General features: G+C 38.5%; 1 protein-coding gene across 2 annotated transcripts in view; it reads left to right on the plus strand.

The window, feature by feature from the left end:
- The window catches only part of uvrag (UV radiation resistance associated gene), a 100944-nt gene that overhangs the window by 51898 nt on the left and 31835 nt on the right, over nucleotides 1–17211 (plus strand). For both annotated transcript variants that reach the window (XM_079600345.1, XM_079600344.1), the window contains exon 13: nucleotides 6884–6959. In XM_079600345.1, coding sequence (XP_079456471.1) covers nucleotides 6884–6959 — 76 coding nt within the window. The remainder of the gene's footprint in view (nucleotides 1–6883; nucleotides 6960–17211) is intronic.

The raw sequence follows: 17211 nt of genomic DNA on the forward strand, positions 1-17211 counted from the left end.
TGGAGTGCAGTCCTGCGGTTCCTTCCTTCTTTCTCCACCTGGGATGCCTCATCTGTGACCAAATGATGTGGTTTGGAGGTTTTTGTTTTTTTTTTGCTCCAGAAACACATATTTAATCTACTATCCCTTGGCCCTCCTCTTTCCTTAATGTAGCACTAATAATACACACAATTGTTTTACCGTAACGTTCTTTGCAATCTTGGAAGCTTCTTTTGGCCCCCCTGGATGAATTCTTGAAATGCAATGGACTCTAACAACACGTTGCACCCACATTTCTTCACTTCTAGCCCATCGCGGCACGGCTGATTGCCGCAGAGCTTGGAGAGGCCGGGAGATGCGATCCAGATGTACTCTGGGTGATGGAGTCCAGAGATTGGCCCATTAAACCCAAGCCCCCTGCTCATATTGGCTTTTATGGGGAACTGTATGATGGCGCTGTCCACATTTTCAGAAGGTCTTTATGACAAGCGTAAAAATGGAAGTAGGGATTGACACATCGCTCCATGAGTTGAGGAGTTGCCAGCTTGGGCTCCCAGACCAGAGAGGGCGGCCATGAGGAACCGTGAGCTCAAAGGAAAGGAAAATTATTAAAGGATCCTTTGATGATGCCTGCTAAGATGGCCTGTACTTCCTTTTTGGGGTTGGCTGGTTGTATTTTATTTCCATCTTTGAAAGGATCACAGCTCAGTTCCTCCTTGTCTGAATGCATTTCTTGAGACACATCAAAAATTTAAACCATTCCAATCAAACCGTTGAATTTTTTGATTTAGCGGTGTAACCATAACATAATGACTTCTTCAAGGGCTGATATCATTTAAAGACAGTGGAAAGACTCGTCAGTCTTTTATTTGGCCCTCCTGGTCTGCCAGAATCAGTTTGATGGGACTGAAAGTTGATAAAAGCGCTCATCATAAAGACAGAAGACTGGACCCAGGCTGTACCCGGCAGCTGAATACATCATCCCTCTGGCTGTCTTCTCCTTGTTTCCATCCCTCTATCTTCTAAACGTTCTTGAGGTGTGGATCGTGCCATGTTTCCATTGTTCTTTAAATCATTCAGTTCTTGTTAACATCTGCAGGTCCAAATTGTCAACATTTTGAACCATGTTTTGATTAGCCAGATCAAACTCGTATTTGTTGGGCTGCCTGTTTATGATGCTTGGAAATCCCTCTAATTTGAAATGGCCTTTTTTTGATTGTTCAGTTTATCTTTTCAAAATTGTCAACATTCTTGTTTGTTGCAAAGATGATCTTGTTCTTGTTGATCCAGTCTGGCAGACACGATCTTCATTATGTTACTTTCTTATTAGGTTTGCACAAAATATTGATACGAAATTGGTTATTGGCTAATTGATAATTTTATATAATTAATGAATCTACAAAATATATAAAAGTTTTTCAATTATCCATTTTTACAGTGGGCATGTATCAGTCATCGGCTATAACATGAAAATAAATACTTTTCTTGAGCAGAATATTAATATTTATACATAGATCTGAAATTGTTTTCTTTTTTGATTGACCAACGTTTTGTTGTTTAAAACTTTTTTGGTTGTTGTTCAGGACTTTCTTTGGTATTCAGGTACATTTGAGGGAATTTCCGTGCTCGTGCTGCAGTTTTCCAGACTTGCTATGATCTTCATTACGAAGCTTTATTCTTTGCGTCCGCCTGGCGTGCGACTGGCTTCGATGAGAGTTAAGGGAATTCTACAGCAGCCTGCTGTTTGGTGGGTGGTCGGAGCGGATCGTGCATGGGTCCAAGAACTGTTGAAAATCTTCCCAGCTACTCCGAATGACCTGCCGCTAATGTATACTTGCCCCAAGCCACGGCACATGTTGCGCCTGCCTGTTTACATATCATAATAGATACTCCAAATGTACATAACCATATCAGCCTAACTCTGTTTCGTGCTGGTGCATACTCTCTCTCCATTTCTGAACAGCCCATATTTATGTATTAACACGCTTGCATGCACGTTTTCCCACAGTCCTTCGTTCTTTCCGGTGCAGACACTTGTTGCTGCTTCTCCTGCTTTTCTGATCACACATATATGCAACATACCGTTCAGCGTTCCCTCTCCACACATTGGCGTTTAATTCACCTGGGAAACAGAGAACATTCACCATAACTACAGAGTTTTTAATGCAGTTTCAGATGTGGGGGTTCATAAATCAAGCCTGCTTCTTTTAAACAAACACCTGCCTCCAAACTGTCACAGCTAATGGCAGCACTTGCCGTATAAATCAACCATAGCTGTAACTCCCAATATCATAGAAACGATTACACTGAGCACCTGCCACACAATGCTATTTTAATGGGCCAGACACAGCCGATAGCCCACGCTGCAACCGCTCTGACATTTTCGGGCTCTCTTTTAAAGTATGCGTGTGTCTTGAAAAGGTCTAAAAGGGATTTGTGGGTCACTTGCTCTGTCGTCTTAGTTTTTTTATGAGCTGGTGTGAGAGAACAAGGTGCATTTTCCCCCACAGCTGTTTAATTAAGACCAGAAACGGGACTGGAGCACTGGAAGGGAACACTTTTTACTGTATGCTATGCATTTGAACTTCTTCATAGATGCCATTTACTGAGTCAAACATCTCTATATTTGGTGCTTGTGTAATGTTAGTTTGAATAATAACATTTCAGACATATTTTAAGATGATCAAAGCGGGAATAAACAAACTGTAGCGTAAATTATAGTGGTCCTGAAAGTATTTGGACACACTAGACTGCACAAGCACACTTTTAAAGCAAAACAGGTCACAAAAATATTTGTGGGAACTTGATTTGATGATAACTGACTTCACACATTGACTGAAAATCACTCCAGGACCAGTTAGCACATATTTTTTCTAAAGCCACTGGCTGCTTCTAGGAGGTCAAGGTTCATTTGGGATGAGATGGTAGATATGGTACCCTACGCCTAATAAAAACTTCTCATCAATATTACCAGAGACTCTACTCCTTGTATGTCAAGGTTAAGTTTTTCTTTTACTGTATTTTTGCAACAAAAGCTATTTAGATGTACTGTTGAATGAAGTTGATATAATTTTTGTGAATAGGCGATAAAGGTCAGTTAGTTCGTTGAGTCAACTTTAGATTGGTCAAGTCTTGGCTGAGCACCATTACTTTGTCATAGAGCGGTTATACAGAACAAAGAGCTTATGTGCTAATATGAGGTCATGATTCTGAGGTGGTGCACACAAAACCTTTTTGTAATCGTACATGCTCATCTCGTCTCTTTTTCTGCTCTTGTGTAGTTCATTGATAACATCTCACTCATTCTCTGTAACAGTGAGAGAGAGAAAGAAAAAGATGGAAGCAGTCAGAAGGAAAGCGAATGAGAATGTGTGTCACTGTCATGTTCAATTATCTAAGCTCTTTTTTTATAAAGTATCATTCCAGATCAAACTTTTTGAAAGAAATTTAGGCAAATCTGGAAACATGGAGGATTGTTCTTGCATATATTTTGCCCCATCTCAAACATTTACTGGAAATGTACAGCTCTGCCGTTTCTTAGCATTACATACAATTATTTTAATATGTTTTTTTAAAATATTTAAAACAACATGAAGAGATTTAAACTGTTTTCACAACTTGAACACATTTTTATTTTAAGTCATTTTAAGCAACATTGGTAAAACTTTCTATATATATAGATATGAGTGCGTGACTATTTCAATGTTAGTCTATTATTTCAAAGATTTTAACATGTGTTTTTAATGTGCTACGATTATTTGATGGGCAGGTAATATAGTAACATGGTCAGTTAAATCATCTTTCGGTTCAAGGCTATGTTTTGCCCGGTTCTGAGAGAGGTTCACATATCCTTAACCAAGCACCAGCACTATTTTGGTGGACGACCAATATGGGTCTCTTCCAAAACTGATATTCAATTAAATTCGTGCATTTGTGATGTGCCTTGTTTTGCGAGACATTTTATGGGGTGTGAGGTATCCTGCCACATAAGAGTGAACATTTCTCCAGCTCTCACTGTAATCCTCCACATTTCCAATAGTGATAAAACACTTCTTATTTCCTCTCTATTTTTTCCTCTCTCTCTCTCCTGTTAACCCGAATGCACTTTTTCACATGTACGTACACACACATACTCGCTTCCTGCCCCCTGTTGCTCTGTTATAATATATTTGACTGGACATTCCCTTGAGGAATTCCTGGTGCTCTGTGAACCAGAGTCACAGCAGTATGATCTCACACACACACACACACACACACACACACACCGGAGAACGCTCATTAATCACTGTTAGGTGACGGTATGTGCACGCCTGCGTATGTTTGTGTGTGTGCGAGTGATTTTTGGCTGGGTTACTGTCGTTGTTTTTATGGAATGTGATGTTCGATTCTTGTTCTTCCGCAATGCGGATGGAATACTGAAAATACCCTGACAGAGTTTCTTGCTGCTCTTATTTAGTTGCGGCACAAGACTGCTTCGGAATCAACAGCAAGAAATGTACATTGTGACCAGTGCGGACCGATTCCTGAAAGAATGACTCTAACAAACCAATTATTTTTAGTGAATGAAATACATAAAATCCAACCAGTGTAATCCAACAAATGACTCTTATGATCCAGTTCTATTTCGTGAACCAAAACCAAACAGTACAACCAGTGTAATACAATTTCTGAAAGAATCCTCCTTATGAGCCGATTCTTTTCAGTGAATCATAATCATACATCACAACTAGTTTTATCCGCCACTTATGAGGTTCTATGACTGTTGTCTTGGAAGGCAGCGAGGCAGTTCACTAGGTTTGGGTGAGGAATAAGTTGCAACACTGTACCTTGTTCTGCTCTTTTACACTCAAAGTGACATGAATGGCATGTTGAAGTGTGTGCGTGTGTGTATATTCAGTCCGTTGAGGATTTTAAGTATGCACCTGCTTCAAGATTATGCCCCCCTGGGTCTTACGGGTCAGACAGGAAGTATGTGAGTGCGTGTGTATGTCTGTGAGAGACAGAATTGTTAAGACAGGAAGTACAGGGTGGGGATTTCTGGGTCTGTCTCCACTCTTCCGCGATTAAAAGCACGAGTCCCAGGTGCGACTGACAAAAGGGCCTCACGGATTACAGAGGAACATCCGGAAGATCACTCGCACCTCTGGGGTTGTAGGTGTCTGCCGCCCGTAGGCTAAAGTCTGTGACCCCAAGCCAGTTACAGTCCACGACTTCTCCTACTGTGCAGTTTTATGAAAATAAAATATGAATGACTCTACGTCGCACGTTTACAATCGTGAGTCTCTTATAAATGCATTCCTCAGGTATGAAGTCTTGAGAAAACACACACGCTGTGTTTTAATAAGCCTGACAGCGCTGTCACGGGAGCTTTGTGGTTAAAGTGGTCATGTTTTTGTTGATCACAGGTGGTTAAGCTGGAGGCTTTTCTGTCCTCTTCTTGTTCTGTCTCTCTCTCTCTCTCTTTCTCTCCTTCTCAGTAAGCTCTTAATAACAGGGCAGTAATGTCGTACTCTGACATTAGGGGGTTGCAGTTATGTCAGGTGTTAGTGGAAGCAGCTTTGAGGAGGGTGCAGAATATTCACAAGTTGTCTTTCTGTCTGTTTGTTGAGCCTTTTTTCAGAGGGACTTTCCAACTGGGTTTTTTAGGCCATATATTCCAAGAAAATGAATAGGATGTTCGGTTCAGGACGTCTGCTTGTTTTTGAAACATGTCCATTGGTGCTAAACTGCTAGCGCAATTTGGTCTTAATATTCCTCAGATATTCATTTTTTTCTATTGTCTATTTATTTTATTTTATTTTTTATTTTTATATTTTAGCCTTTTAATCTAATTTACTTTGAACCAAAGCTTAAAACCTAAGTGTACTTTAAAACTATAACAAATCAATGCAAATTTAGTTATTCTTTTCTTTTATTTTAATATTAGGGTATATTAAAGTCAAGTCAAGTCAAGTCAAGAATATTTGTATAGTGCTTTTCACAATACAGATTGTATCAAAGCAGCTTCACAGTATTAAACCAAACCAAACTTTACTACTACTCTTTTGGTGCCTTACAAGCACTTACATTTCTCTTTTAGAAGTGCAAATTCAGCTCTTGTTCATATTTTATTGACTAGTAATGATCAATATTTATATTGATGTATTGCTTCAAGAGGATGAAATGATTGTTGTCCACATCATAGACATCTAGTGATCTCTGAAACATGTACCTTATTGTATTGCACTATTTTTATTTTAAAAAAAGCCTTAAAGTCTTACATTCTCAGTAAATGCTTCAATGTGCACCCTTCAGAATTGCATTAATAGTCCAGCGTGTTCATCTGTTGTGCATCTTGACTGGTTAGTTCATTATTCGTTGCTCTGATGTAGACATTGATATTGTGTGCCGTTCGGCCATTTCTGAATCATGATTACGCTTGTGGTTTAAATGAGAACTGACCGAAAGAAACAAGCCAGAATGATGATTTTAAGGGATAATAGATTGTGTTTCAGACATGCATTTGAGAAGCGGATCAGAACCAGACCTTCAGAGCTCCAGGCGGTCTCTTAACATCTGCACAAATGTCTTACGTCAGAAACGGCCTGCGAAGTTTGTGAAGAGTTTGAAGCATCATCATTGCCCAGTTAACTCCACCGGACATAAATACCCTTAAACACTAAAAGAATCTGGACTCTGAATGTTGGTTTGTAAATACAGTTATTAGTTTCAGGTTAGCTGTTTATCCAGATGACCTGCTGTTTTGTTTTGTTTTGTGTGAGGTTTTCCTGTGCAAAGTTATGAACTGATTACGACCTCATAAAAAACGTTCTTCGCTTTGTGTTTAGTATGGGAACCATGTGTAATGGTTCAGAGGTGAGTGCTGAAACTCTTTCTCATGATGCCTCTGTGCTCTTGTTTGCAGGTTCCCCCTTTATCCCAGAGGAGAGCGTTTCCAGTTTGAATACGGTGTCTATTTGCTCAACAAAAACATCGCCCAGGTAAGAATCTCCCAACAGGGTCCACTGTAAAATTCAAGATGGCTGAATGACTGATTCCACAGGGTGTATCTGAAACAGAAGGGATGAATGTTGTCCAGTGAGTCAGTACCGGTACTTTAAATAACCCCTGAACTAAACTTCTATGTTGAGATTTTGCTCTCAAAGTTTTCACAGCTGAAGTTCTTGAACTGATGTAGGCCTACCTTGTAAATCACTTGCATTAACGTCATCCAAAAAGAGTTTCATAAGCCATAGCTCAAATCCAATTTCAAGTTTGAGCTTTGATTCAGAATTATACAACATGAATTTCATCGATTTCCCTGGTTAAGTGTAAGATTAACACGCCTCCATGGCTCTGGGAGTGGAATCCAAGCCTCCTGCGCTCCAGCTGTTGCCCCAACTTAAGGTGGAGATGAATAACACAGAATAGACTTCAGAAAGAACCAAGGAGGTCGACCGAATCGGTCCGTCTCTGACCCACGCGAGCGGCACGCACGTTGCTAGAACAAAAACGTAGCTGTGCTTGGTATTTAGTGATATGTAAGCTTAGCCAACTCTGAGGGGAAAACTTATATATCTGTCATGTTTGATATATGCCTCCATTTGTAGTCTGACTGCGAGATGCCCTCCGTAGCTTGTTCTTCATACTGCCTGTCGCCCACCATTTCCATTCCACGTCCCCTTAATCAGAACGAATGTAATGCTTTGCACCTTTGCCAGAAATCTTCATTAACCTTGTCAGTGTTTCTCTGTAGGGCAAACTAATGGAGTTTATCTCGGTGTGTTGACCGCGAGATCAAGCGTTTTTTAAACTCATCGTTTGTGAAGCCTCTCACCCGGAGTCAAGCCGATCCATATGAGCTCAGTGAACTCAACATTTTGAGGCATTTGAGTTGGTTGAGCTCAAACATGGCTACGTAGCAAAACAGATGAGCTATAACCCATTGAATTTTTTGGGCCTCTGTGTTGCACATGTGTTCCAGTTTGGGAGAGAAACTGTCCGGAGAATGCATGACGCTTTGCCCTTGAGTCACGCTACTTGTTATTTCTTTTAGCTTTAACTTGCAATCCCAACGGCTAGGCCTGCTGTATATATTCCCCTCTGCATCTTTCTTGATACGCCCCTTGCTAATCCAAGTAGGACTGGGCTGCTTCATCGACCGCTAAATATTAGAAAATTGAGCTTGGCTTTTCCTACCTAATATGATTTGCGAATAACTAGCAAGCGAAGTGCTGTTTGTTATTTTGTTGTTATTTTTCTCGTGGTCTCTGCCTCTAACTTTTTCCCGTCTGTCCCTCTCGTCTTTAATGCGTTCCGTTCGTTAGCCGTAGCCGCGGTGGCTCAGTGTGTCCGGCTGCTGAGACTAAGCAGAGATCGGGTTTCACAGCGGCGCTCTTGTTCTGGAATGGAGGAGATTAAACGTCTATCTTTTATTAAATTGTGTGTGTTTGAAAACGATCCAAGCAGGCAGGAGGGAGAGAGAAAGGAGGGGTGTTTTAGTTGCTTTGAAGCAGCGCGCTGACTGGATGTTGTTTTTATTTAGTCCTCGTGTCATGGAAGGAAGGGAGAAGAATGTCAGGTGGCCAGCGGGGTTTCACCAGGGCACTTTTGTCTGTGATAGATGAGTTAGGAACCTGGTGATAAAAAATTTTTTTTTATATATATATATATATATATATATATTTTTTTTCTCTGTCGTTTGCACTATTTCTTTGCTGCTAGGGATGAGTCAGAATATACATCTAGTTTAGTTTAATGTTGACTGATGTTTTAGGTCATTGTATCATGTCAATATCACATTTTAAAGATGCCGTTTCAATGAAATAAAAGTGTTTTTAGAGCAGGTTTGGAACGTAAGAAAGCACCCTATATGAACACACCTTAAGGGGCTATTCACACATTTTGCATTTAAAAAACGTGAGACGCAGGGCAGTGGAATGGAATGGAAGATAAAATGCAATGTCTATAAAGACAAGTTTTAAAAAAAAATATTCTTTAGAAAAATCAATTTAAATGGAACAGTTTATTGAACCTTTAGACAAAATCTTTAAAAAACAAAACAAATTTGAATGAAAAAAAATGCTAATTAGTTTTATGTCTGGTATCATATTTGATAAATCAGGCTTTTATGGCTTATGAAATAGGACAATATGGAGCTCCTACTCGAGGTGGAAAAATTTTTGGTTTATGCAAGGTTTATGCAGTTTGTTAAAGTTGCTGATATTTACATGGTCAAAAAGTAAGATGAAATTCTGATAGCTTTTAATGTAAAGCAGATCTTTATAACAGTATAGCAGACTACATACATTAAATGCTTATAAATATAATTTGTCACTTTTATATTTTCTAATATGTCTTAAGACAATATTTAAATGCTTAGTTTTATGATCAAAGTGCTGTATTTTTTATTGTGAAGCGCAAAACATCATGCAAAGCAAGACAATGACTTAGACATTTGCATCCTGGGTTATTTTTTCAACTCAAAATACTGGGTTAAGCCTTTTTTGTGGTTATTTTTGTCAGTGTTTGGGTATTTTTCGTGTTACCCAGCTCCTGAGTCAAATGTAAAAACCCAGCAGTTGAGTTATAAATCGGTCGAATACACGTGATTTACTCCTACATGTTTAATTTTTTTTACTTCTAACGTTTGTTAATGAGTTTAAATGTAGGCAATTTTGTATAGCCTACATATTAAAAATGGTATAAAATATGCTATAATAATATGCGATAATAAATGAAGCTACCCAATTGGGTTGTTTTTAACCCAGATGTTTTTTTTTTGTTTTTTTTTTAGTGTAGCTGTTAGGGTTAAAATCTTATTTTATCTTGACTGCTGCATTATTATGCTGCAAATTATATAATAAGATGTGAGCACAATGGTCAAAACCGTCTGCAAAAAAACACGTTCTGTGTGAATGACCTATAAGAAATGCATCTTATTGGTGTTTCGTGACCCTAATCCAATGTAATTATAAAAGCCTTCTTTTGACTAGTTATTCCGACAACCCACAGACATGCCAACTGTGAAATTATTCTTAAATCGCAACCTTGCGTGACTTATTTGGATGTTGTTAGCGAGGTAATCATGGCAGAAGCTGGTGAGTGTGAGTGTGAGTGTGAGTGTGAGTGTGAGTGTGAGTGTGAGTGTGAGTGTGAGTGTGAGTGTGAAAGAGAGATTTAAGCATTTTTGTCTGTTTTTGTTGCATTATAGAGCATGTTTACCAATAAGGTCTTCAAACTGAGACTGAAGCTCTAATTGTTTTTAAGTAGTTAGGCTTGGCTAGTGTGCTTCCTTTGGTTTGGACTTTAACACAAGGAAGACAAGTTAAACGTACTGTAAAGAAGAAAAAAACAATCCTTTTTTTCTTCTTCTTTTTTTTTTTTTTAGATCTTTTCTGTTTATGTTAAATAACAAAGAGTATTTAATTCATTACGCCTCTGCAGAGACTTCCTTCAACTGTCATAACAACATCTGGAATGTTGTGAATTTGGCTTTTAATAGTCATTATGTTTTAAATGTTGTTCTTGTTGGCAGCACAACAAACACTCTTGTGCTGCTGTTGTTTAATATATTTCATATGGATCATTCAGAATGTTGGTTTGGAGATTTGGACACCATACCATTGAGGTCAAACTGTGTTTGAAAAAGTTTCCAAGCTTTCAAAACTATTTAGCATGTATATGTGTGAATTTGTGTGTTGTCTAAGTGGTTCATCTTCCCCTAGATGGCAGAAGCACTGAAGTGACCAACCCTCAGTTGAAGCTCCTGAAGCACCGCAGCACTCTGTCTTGAGGACGGATTACCTCCTCCCGAGACGCTGCATAAACTGAACGCTGAAAGAAATATTACAATTAGCACTCAGTTGCCAAGCTAGTGAGATATCTTATTTGGCAAGGAGCTCAGCAGGAAGGGCTGTGCTTGGAGTTGGAATTAAACCCAGAGTGGGTTGAAGATTATTGGGGAATTTGAAGTGTAGGTCTAGCATTGTGCCCTGTTCTCTGCAAAGCCAGGAAACCTGGCAGTATCAGCACTGCTCGATGACCGGATCTAAATTTCTTTCTAATGCTAATATGCATATTTTGCACTCATGATTGTACGTTTGATAAGGAGGCTTTGGTTGCACTTGTTCATTCAACGCTTTTGGACTTGTTGAGGTACTGAGAGTTTCCACTTGAGAACCAAGCGGTGACGTTCTTATATAGAACATTTTATTTAGTCTTCATTTCTAATTTATTTTCAGTTTGTCATTGTCGGTTTAGTTCTGTTTTCATCAGTCATTACAATATCATTGTTTGTTTTAGATTCATTTGAGATTTTTAGTTTTTAATGTTTTAGGGCAGCAAAAGTGGGAAACTATCAAAAACTACGACTCATTTATAGCTATTGTTTTCATTTAACTTTTATATTCATTTTCGTTCATAGTAATAACACTGGTTAAACACTTTTGTTATTAGTTGTGTTATTGTTTACCCGGTGATGAAACGCCTCCTAACCAGGCACACATAATATACCTTGCCAAGTGTAAAAAACAAGAAAAAAGTCCAGGATGAATTAAGGTGCAGTCACATTACTGTTGTCTTGAGAATTTTCGCAGACAAAAAAACTTGGAATGCACCAATATGAACATTTTGACCGATAACCTATAACTCTTTATATTTGAAAGCCTATAATCGATTTATTGGCCGATAAATTAGTCAATTTGGTAACACTTTATTTTACAGTGTCCTTGTTACATATGTTACATGTACTTAACCATAGTAATAACAGTAAATAATGCAAATAATGACATGCAACTAACCCTCAACCAAATCCTAATCCTACACTAACCCTAAAGTAAGTACATGTTGTTAATTAATATTACTCCGTACTTAAATATATAATTTTAATGTAACAATGACACCTTAAAATAAAGTGTAACCGTCAATTTTTATAAAAAAAATGTGTGAGTCTGATTAAAAAAACTAAAGTCTCACCATTAAAAGCCATGTCCTAAGCACACAATTATAACATTCTCATTATAATTTTATGTAGCCTATATGACAGACTTCCGCTGCACATGTTGCACTTAACTGTTTTTCTTTTTTCTTTTTTTGAAGTGATTCCAACCATATTTCAAGCAATTCAAAAGCATTTTTTTCTTATTGGGCCGATAACAATAACTATACAGCCTATCGGCCTACAGATATGGTGGCCAATATATCGTGCATCCCTACGAAATACCACCATTTCAATAGGAATCTCAACTTGGTTTAAAAGAGTGACTTCTGTGTGAGCCGTGCATCATGCATCACTACACTATTGACAATAGACCTTTTTTGCCCTATTTCACATTTAACATTTGTGCTACAAATGTGATGCGATCACACGCGTATTTTCAACCCTCCTATTTACACCTTCATACCTCTGACATCTTGCGATTGAATCATTCGAGATACATGAATATGTTTCGTTCCCTAAAGTCTTGCAGGTGCACATGAACTCTAGCTGTAAAGAGGTGAGAGATTCTTGGTTGCCATTAGTGTCATGGCTGTTATCTAACATGACTTTTCTGGGATGGAAACCATATGAACCTTAGGTGAGAGAGGAGATATGCATGCAAACACTCGTACGCCTGTAAGTCTCATTTTCATTCACTGTCACACGTGTAGTGAAAGGCTGCTGGTTCCTGTATGAGAAGTTAACTACTACTATTACATACCTGCCTTCCTGTGAGAGCGTTTTTCCTTAATGCGAGAGTTAGCAAGGCCACAACGGTGCTTTGTGAACGAAATCACCTCAGTGTGATTAATGACTCAGGCTAAGTGGCTTTATTTGTGTATATTAAGCAGGAATTTCCATATGTCACATTCAGCATTTACCTCCATCAGACTGTGTACATAACCTCAGAGTGTGAGCCGGCAATGACTCTCCGTTAGATGTGGTGCTATTTTCTCATACGTGTTCGTCTATGAGTGATTTGCTCACTTCTTGTTTTTTTCCAGCCCCACGAAGGCTTTAATTCCTTTTTCGTATGTTGTCTTCATTCACGTTTCTTCTTCCTTTTCTTTTCTTTTTTTCCTGCTCTTGACTGAGGGTTTTCCTCCTGTTTGAATGCATTCTAACATGACTGCGCTTTTATCTTACTTGATTTACTGCGTTCTGTGAAAGAAAGATCAACACAGCGTTGAATGTGATTACCATCATGGGTCGCTAACCGTAAGATGAGTCCAAACACTGAGAGAAACGGAGAGTTAGAGAGTTTTTGGATCCTTTTTAGTTGCATTCCTGAAATGGAGACTTCGATCTAATGATCTGCACAAGCCTGTTGCTGATCTACGCTTCCCTTTGTGTATATGGGTGTTTCTTCAACTTTGGGCACTTTTATGTCCTATAGGTTGATTTTTATGAACGATAACAGATTTGAACTATTTCTGTTATATAAAGATTTCATTACAACAGCCTTAGAAACTTTTACCATGCCTGTTTTAGCCTCACCCTAGAACTAGACTTTCAGACACTTTCTACTACAAAAATCTGTCATGAAAATATATATAAATAAATAAATAAACAAACTATGTTCATCTAAACAAATCTACTAAACAGACTAATTCCATATTTGTGTATAAATGTACATTTTTAAATAAATACTACTGCACCACAGTTTCCACCACACCGAACTGAATACCAACTCTAAAAAGTTGTTTGTGTGAAGTTAGTTAGTGTACTTGTTAACCAAGGACACAATGGTGTCAGTAAATTATTTATATTTGTACTCCTAGATCCAGACATTAAATCTTATACTAAGATCTTAGATATTATAGTTCAGTATGTATTGTTCCAAGATGATTTACATAGGTTTTTTCAAGAACTATTCCATCAGCCAATGACTGACATAATTTCCACCCATCCATGACAACCATGTCAGTATGAAAAAAGTTTTTTTTTTGTTAGTATTGTTATTGTGCATGATTTCTAATCAGAAATGTGTAAAAAATATAATTTATTTGTGTCTATTTAGGATACATAAAGTGCTTGCTATGAAATTAGATTTGTAATTGTATTCCAAAAAAAAGTGTAAAATGTGTCCATCACAGAATGATATACATTATACAGAAAATAATGTGAGATGTATTGAAAATTACACTGGGGTGGAAATGTTTAATAAAAATAAATCATTTTGTTAGTAGACAAATTAAGTAAACTAGCACGAATGTGAAAAGTGTTTATTTTATGTGTTTTTAGTTTCTAATAGTCCACAGGGCCAAAAGTGGTCTTCGTTGAAGAAACACCCACCTCTCAATTCCTAACTCAGTTTACCATTGAAGGCAGCCCATTGAGTCAAAAAGGCTGACTGGTCATATTTACTCTTCCTCCTTTTAATTAAGATCAGACAGGTAAATAAAAGTGGGAGTTGATGAGTGTGAGAGAAAACTCCCAAGAGAACAGCATATTTAGCACAAACTATTCCCAGGCTATCCCAGAATCCTTCCTCCCTGTCCGGCAGACCTGCCTGCGGTGAGTGAGTCAGTCCAACGCGGTGAGCTGGACCCTCCAGAAAAAGCCGCTGTATTGCGTATGCACCTTCCCTCGCACAATGAGAGCCCTTCTCCTGTCGGCCCTCCAGAAAAAGCCTCATCTTCACAAACCAGGCTCAGTGAGTCCCTCCAAACCAGCGTTACGCCGTGTTTGTTTGCGTAGCCGTGAACCCTGGTCCCCCTAGTTTCACCGCCAAACCAACATCACTGGGGACAAGAGAAGAACTGGAACTGATCAACTATTTAAGCAGCTCTCCATCTCTCCCAAGCCAGACGGCATCCGCTTTCCATTTCAAGGAAGTTTGCTTTGGTGAACTGCATAATGAATCTTGTTTTCTGTCTTTTAGCCCTATGAAAGTTCACTCACTGTACTGGTAATTTGAATTTTCCTATAGAGGAAATCAAAATGCGATTTTAGCAAACATATGTTGGTTATTACTGTACTAAGAGCCACTCTGCCTGCAAAGCAGGCGGCCACGTAATCATTGAAAATGTGGTTTATATTTTTATATATTTAGGTGCCATTTTAAAAGGGTTATGAGTGTCCCAACTATAAAAAATACCACTTTTTAAGCCTCTTTGTTTGTCACATCTCAACCGCAGAATTGTTTTTGGCAGAGCGTAAACGGGCTGCACTAGCATGCATGGGGACCACCCTATGTTCTCAAAAGGGTATGGGAACGAAGCCTGTGGACCCACCGTGTCCTTATTCAGCATTGATTTATGGACGAGGGAAGGAAAACGGATTAACGGACTACTGGACTCAACTAGTCTAGATGAAGAGATTACATCCCATTTCACCCCACTGCTGCACCTGACTTGAGGAATTTCTGAGAAAAAGACTGATTATTTGGTTTGTCTCAACAGCTTTATGTAATGGCGCTCCGTGTAATTGCATCGCAGTGCGGGTGCACGTTTTCGCTGTTATCTTAGGAGCGATTTGTTTTCCATAAGTCATCAGGCTTAATAACCTGAGTTTCCTTCAGGCCTGGGAAGTGTGTTACACCTCATCCATTAGGACTGTACATGCCCACCCAGTCAGTAATAAAAGCCTTCACCAGTTATTCTAAGATAACAGATGGCTGCTGTATTTCAAACTAAACTGAAATTACTGATATTAATGCAGCCAGTGATGAATGAATCTATCACTGGAAAAGACCCAGCTAAATTCTTTCTTTTTCTTTCTTCAAGAGACTTCTTTCAAAAACCCAAAATGTTTGACCGGTAGTGTACATTTTGAAAATTGTTATATTTTATATAGATTAAATACATTGCTAATTTGTAAACTCTATTTATTTTGATTCACTGTATTTATTTATTTATTGATACTTTTTTCTGTGTCCAAATCTTCATTGCATTTTTTTCTTCCAGTCATCTTTCCATTTCTTTTTTCTAAACTTTTTCTTTATTGTTTTCTCCTTACCTCCTCTCTCTCTATCTTTCTTCTACAGTCAATGACTTGATGAAACATTGAGATTAGATCTGATACCAGTATTGGCCAGTATTTATCCAGTGTTTTTTTATATGGCTGTGTCACATCACTGGAGGAAGCCCTGTGCTTTTGTCCAGAATTTGTTGGCGAGCGTTTGCTCCTTTCAACTGTGATATTCTGTTCAGGGACGCGTGATTCAGATGTCCTCAGAGATTCTCAACTTTCTCCTTTCTCATAGCTTTATATATGATCCCGGTTTCTGCTGGCTGATCTCTTGGCAGAACAGCTCATTTTACTAGACTTCACTCTTAAATATAACCTTCTCATACAACATGTCTATGGAGGTTTCCCCTATTGGGAAGGGTTTCAGAAGTGTGTGTTTTTCTATTTTGCTTTATATGATTTGAGTTTAATCCGCATCAGAAGCATCATGGCCCTTTATATTTTTGAGCCAATTGGTTTTTAAATGCAACTTCAATATTTTGTTTTATTTAATCAAAAACTACACTAGACTGCTTGGACACAGATAAAGTAGTTGAATGACTGCCACTGATGCCCTCTCAAAAATAGGCCCATGTGATGTATGCATGTCACAGCTGAGTTCTACGTTCTAGCCATTACACGGTGGGGCCTTGATTCTTAATTTAAACCTGGCAATTGGTCTGGTTCTAAACTGTTACAGCACATGCTGTTGTGGTTGTTCGTCTGTCTGGTAACATTATGTGTTTTTGCACACACTCCTCCCTTGCTTTTACTACTCCCACTAGTTTTAGCTTTGTGTGGTCTTGCTTCCCCTCATAGCATGTTGCTGTAGCACCTACAGCAGCCTGCGGAGCGAGCTGGAAACCTCTCGGGGATGCCTTCCAGTACTCATAAAAGCTATATCACACCACAAGAAATTACTGAGCATTTCACCACAAGGAGTTGCCCCCTTCATGCCTATTAATGTAGCGCCCAACAGCCAACTGTAGCTCAAATTTGTGCTCTCTTGACTTGTCTTCCCTTTCTAACTATGCTATAATTTACTCGCCCTCAAGTCCTCCAAAACCTGAATGATTTTTTTCCCTGTAAAATTGCCACATTTTGAAGAAATGTAGTCATTACTTCTTTAATTACAATGAATGTGGATTAAACTTTTTTTCAGAAAATATAATTAAATTAATTCATACCACTATATTCTAAGTATTCTGAGGCCATTTAAAAGCTTTATGTGTGGAGCAGACCAAAAAGTATTTTTCTTGATTTGAATAATGACTTGCATTCTGGTCTGTTTCTCACTCAAAGCTATTTTATGGCTATAGTAG

Source organism: Phoxinus phoxinus (genome assembly GCF_949152265.1).
Source record: "Phoxinus phoxinus genome assembly, chromosome: 23".
Taxonomy (NCBI): domain Eukaryota; kingdom Metazoa; phylum Chordata; class Actinopteri; order Cypriniformes; family Leuciscidae; genus Phoxinus; species Phoxinus phoxinus.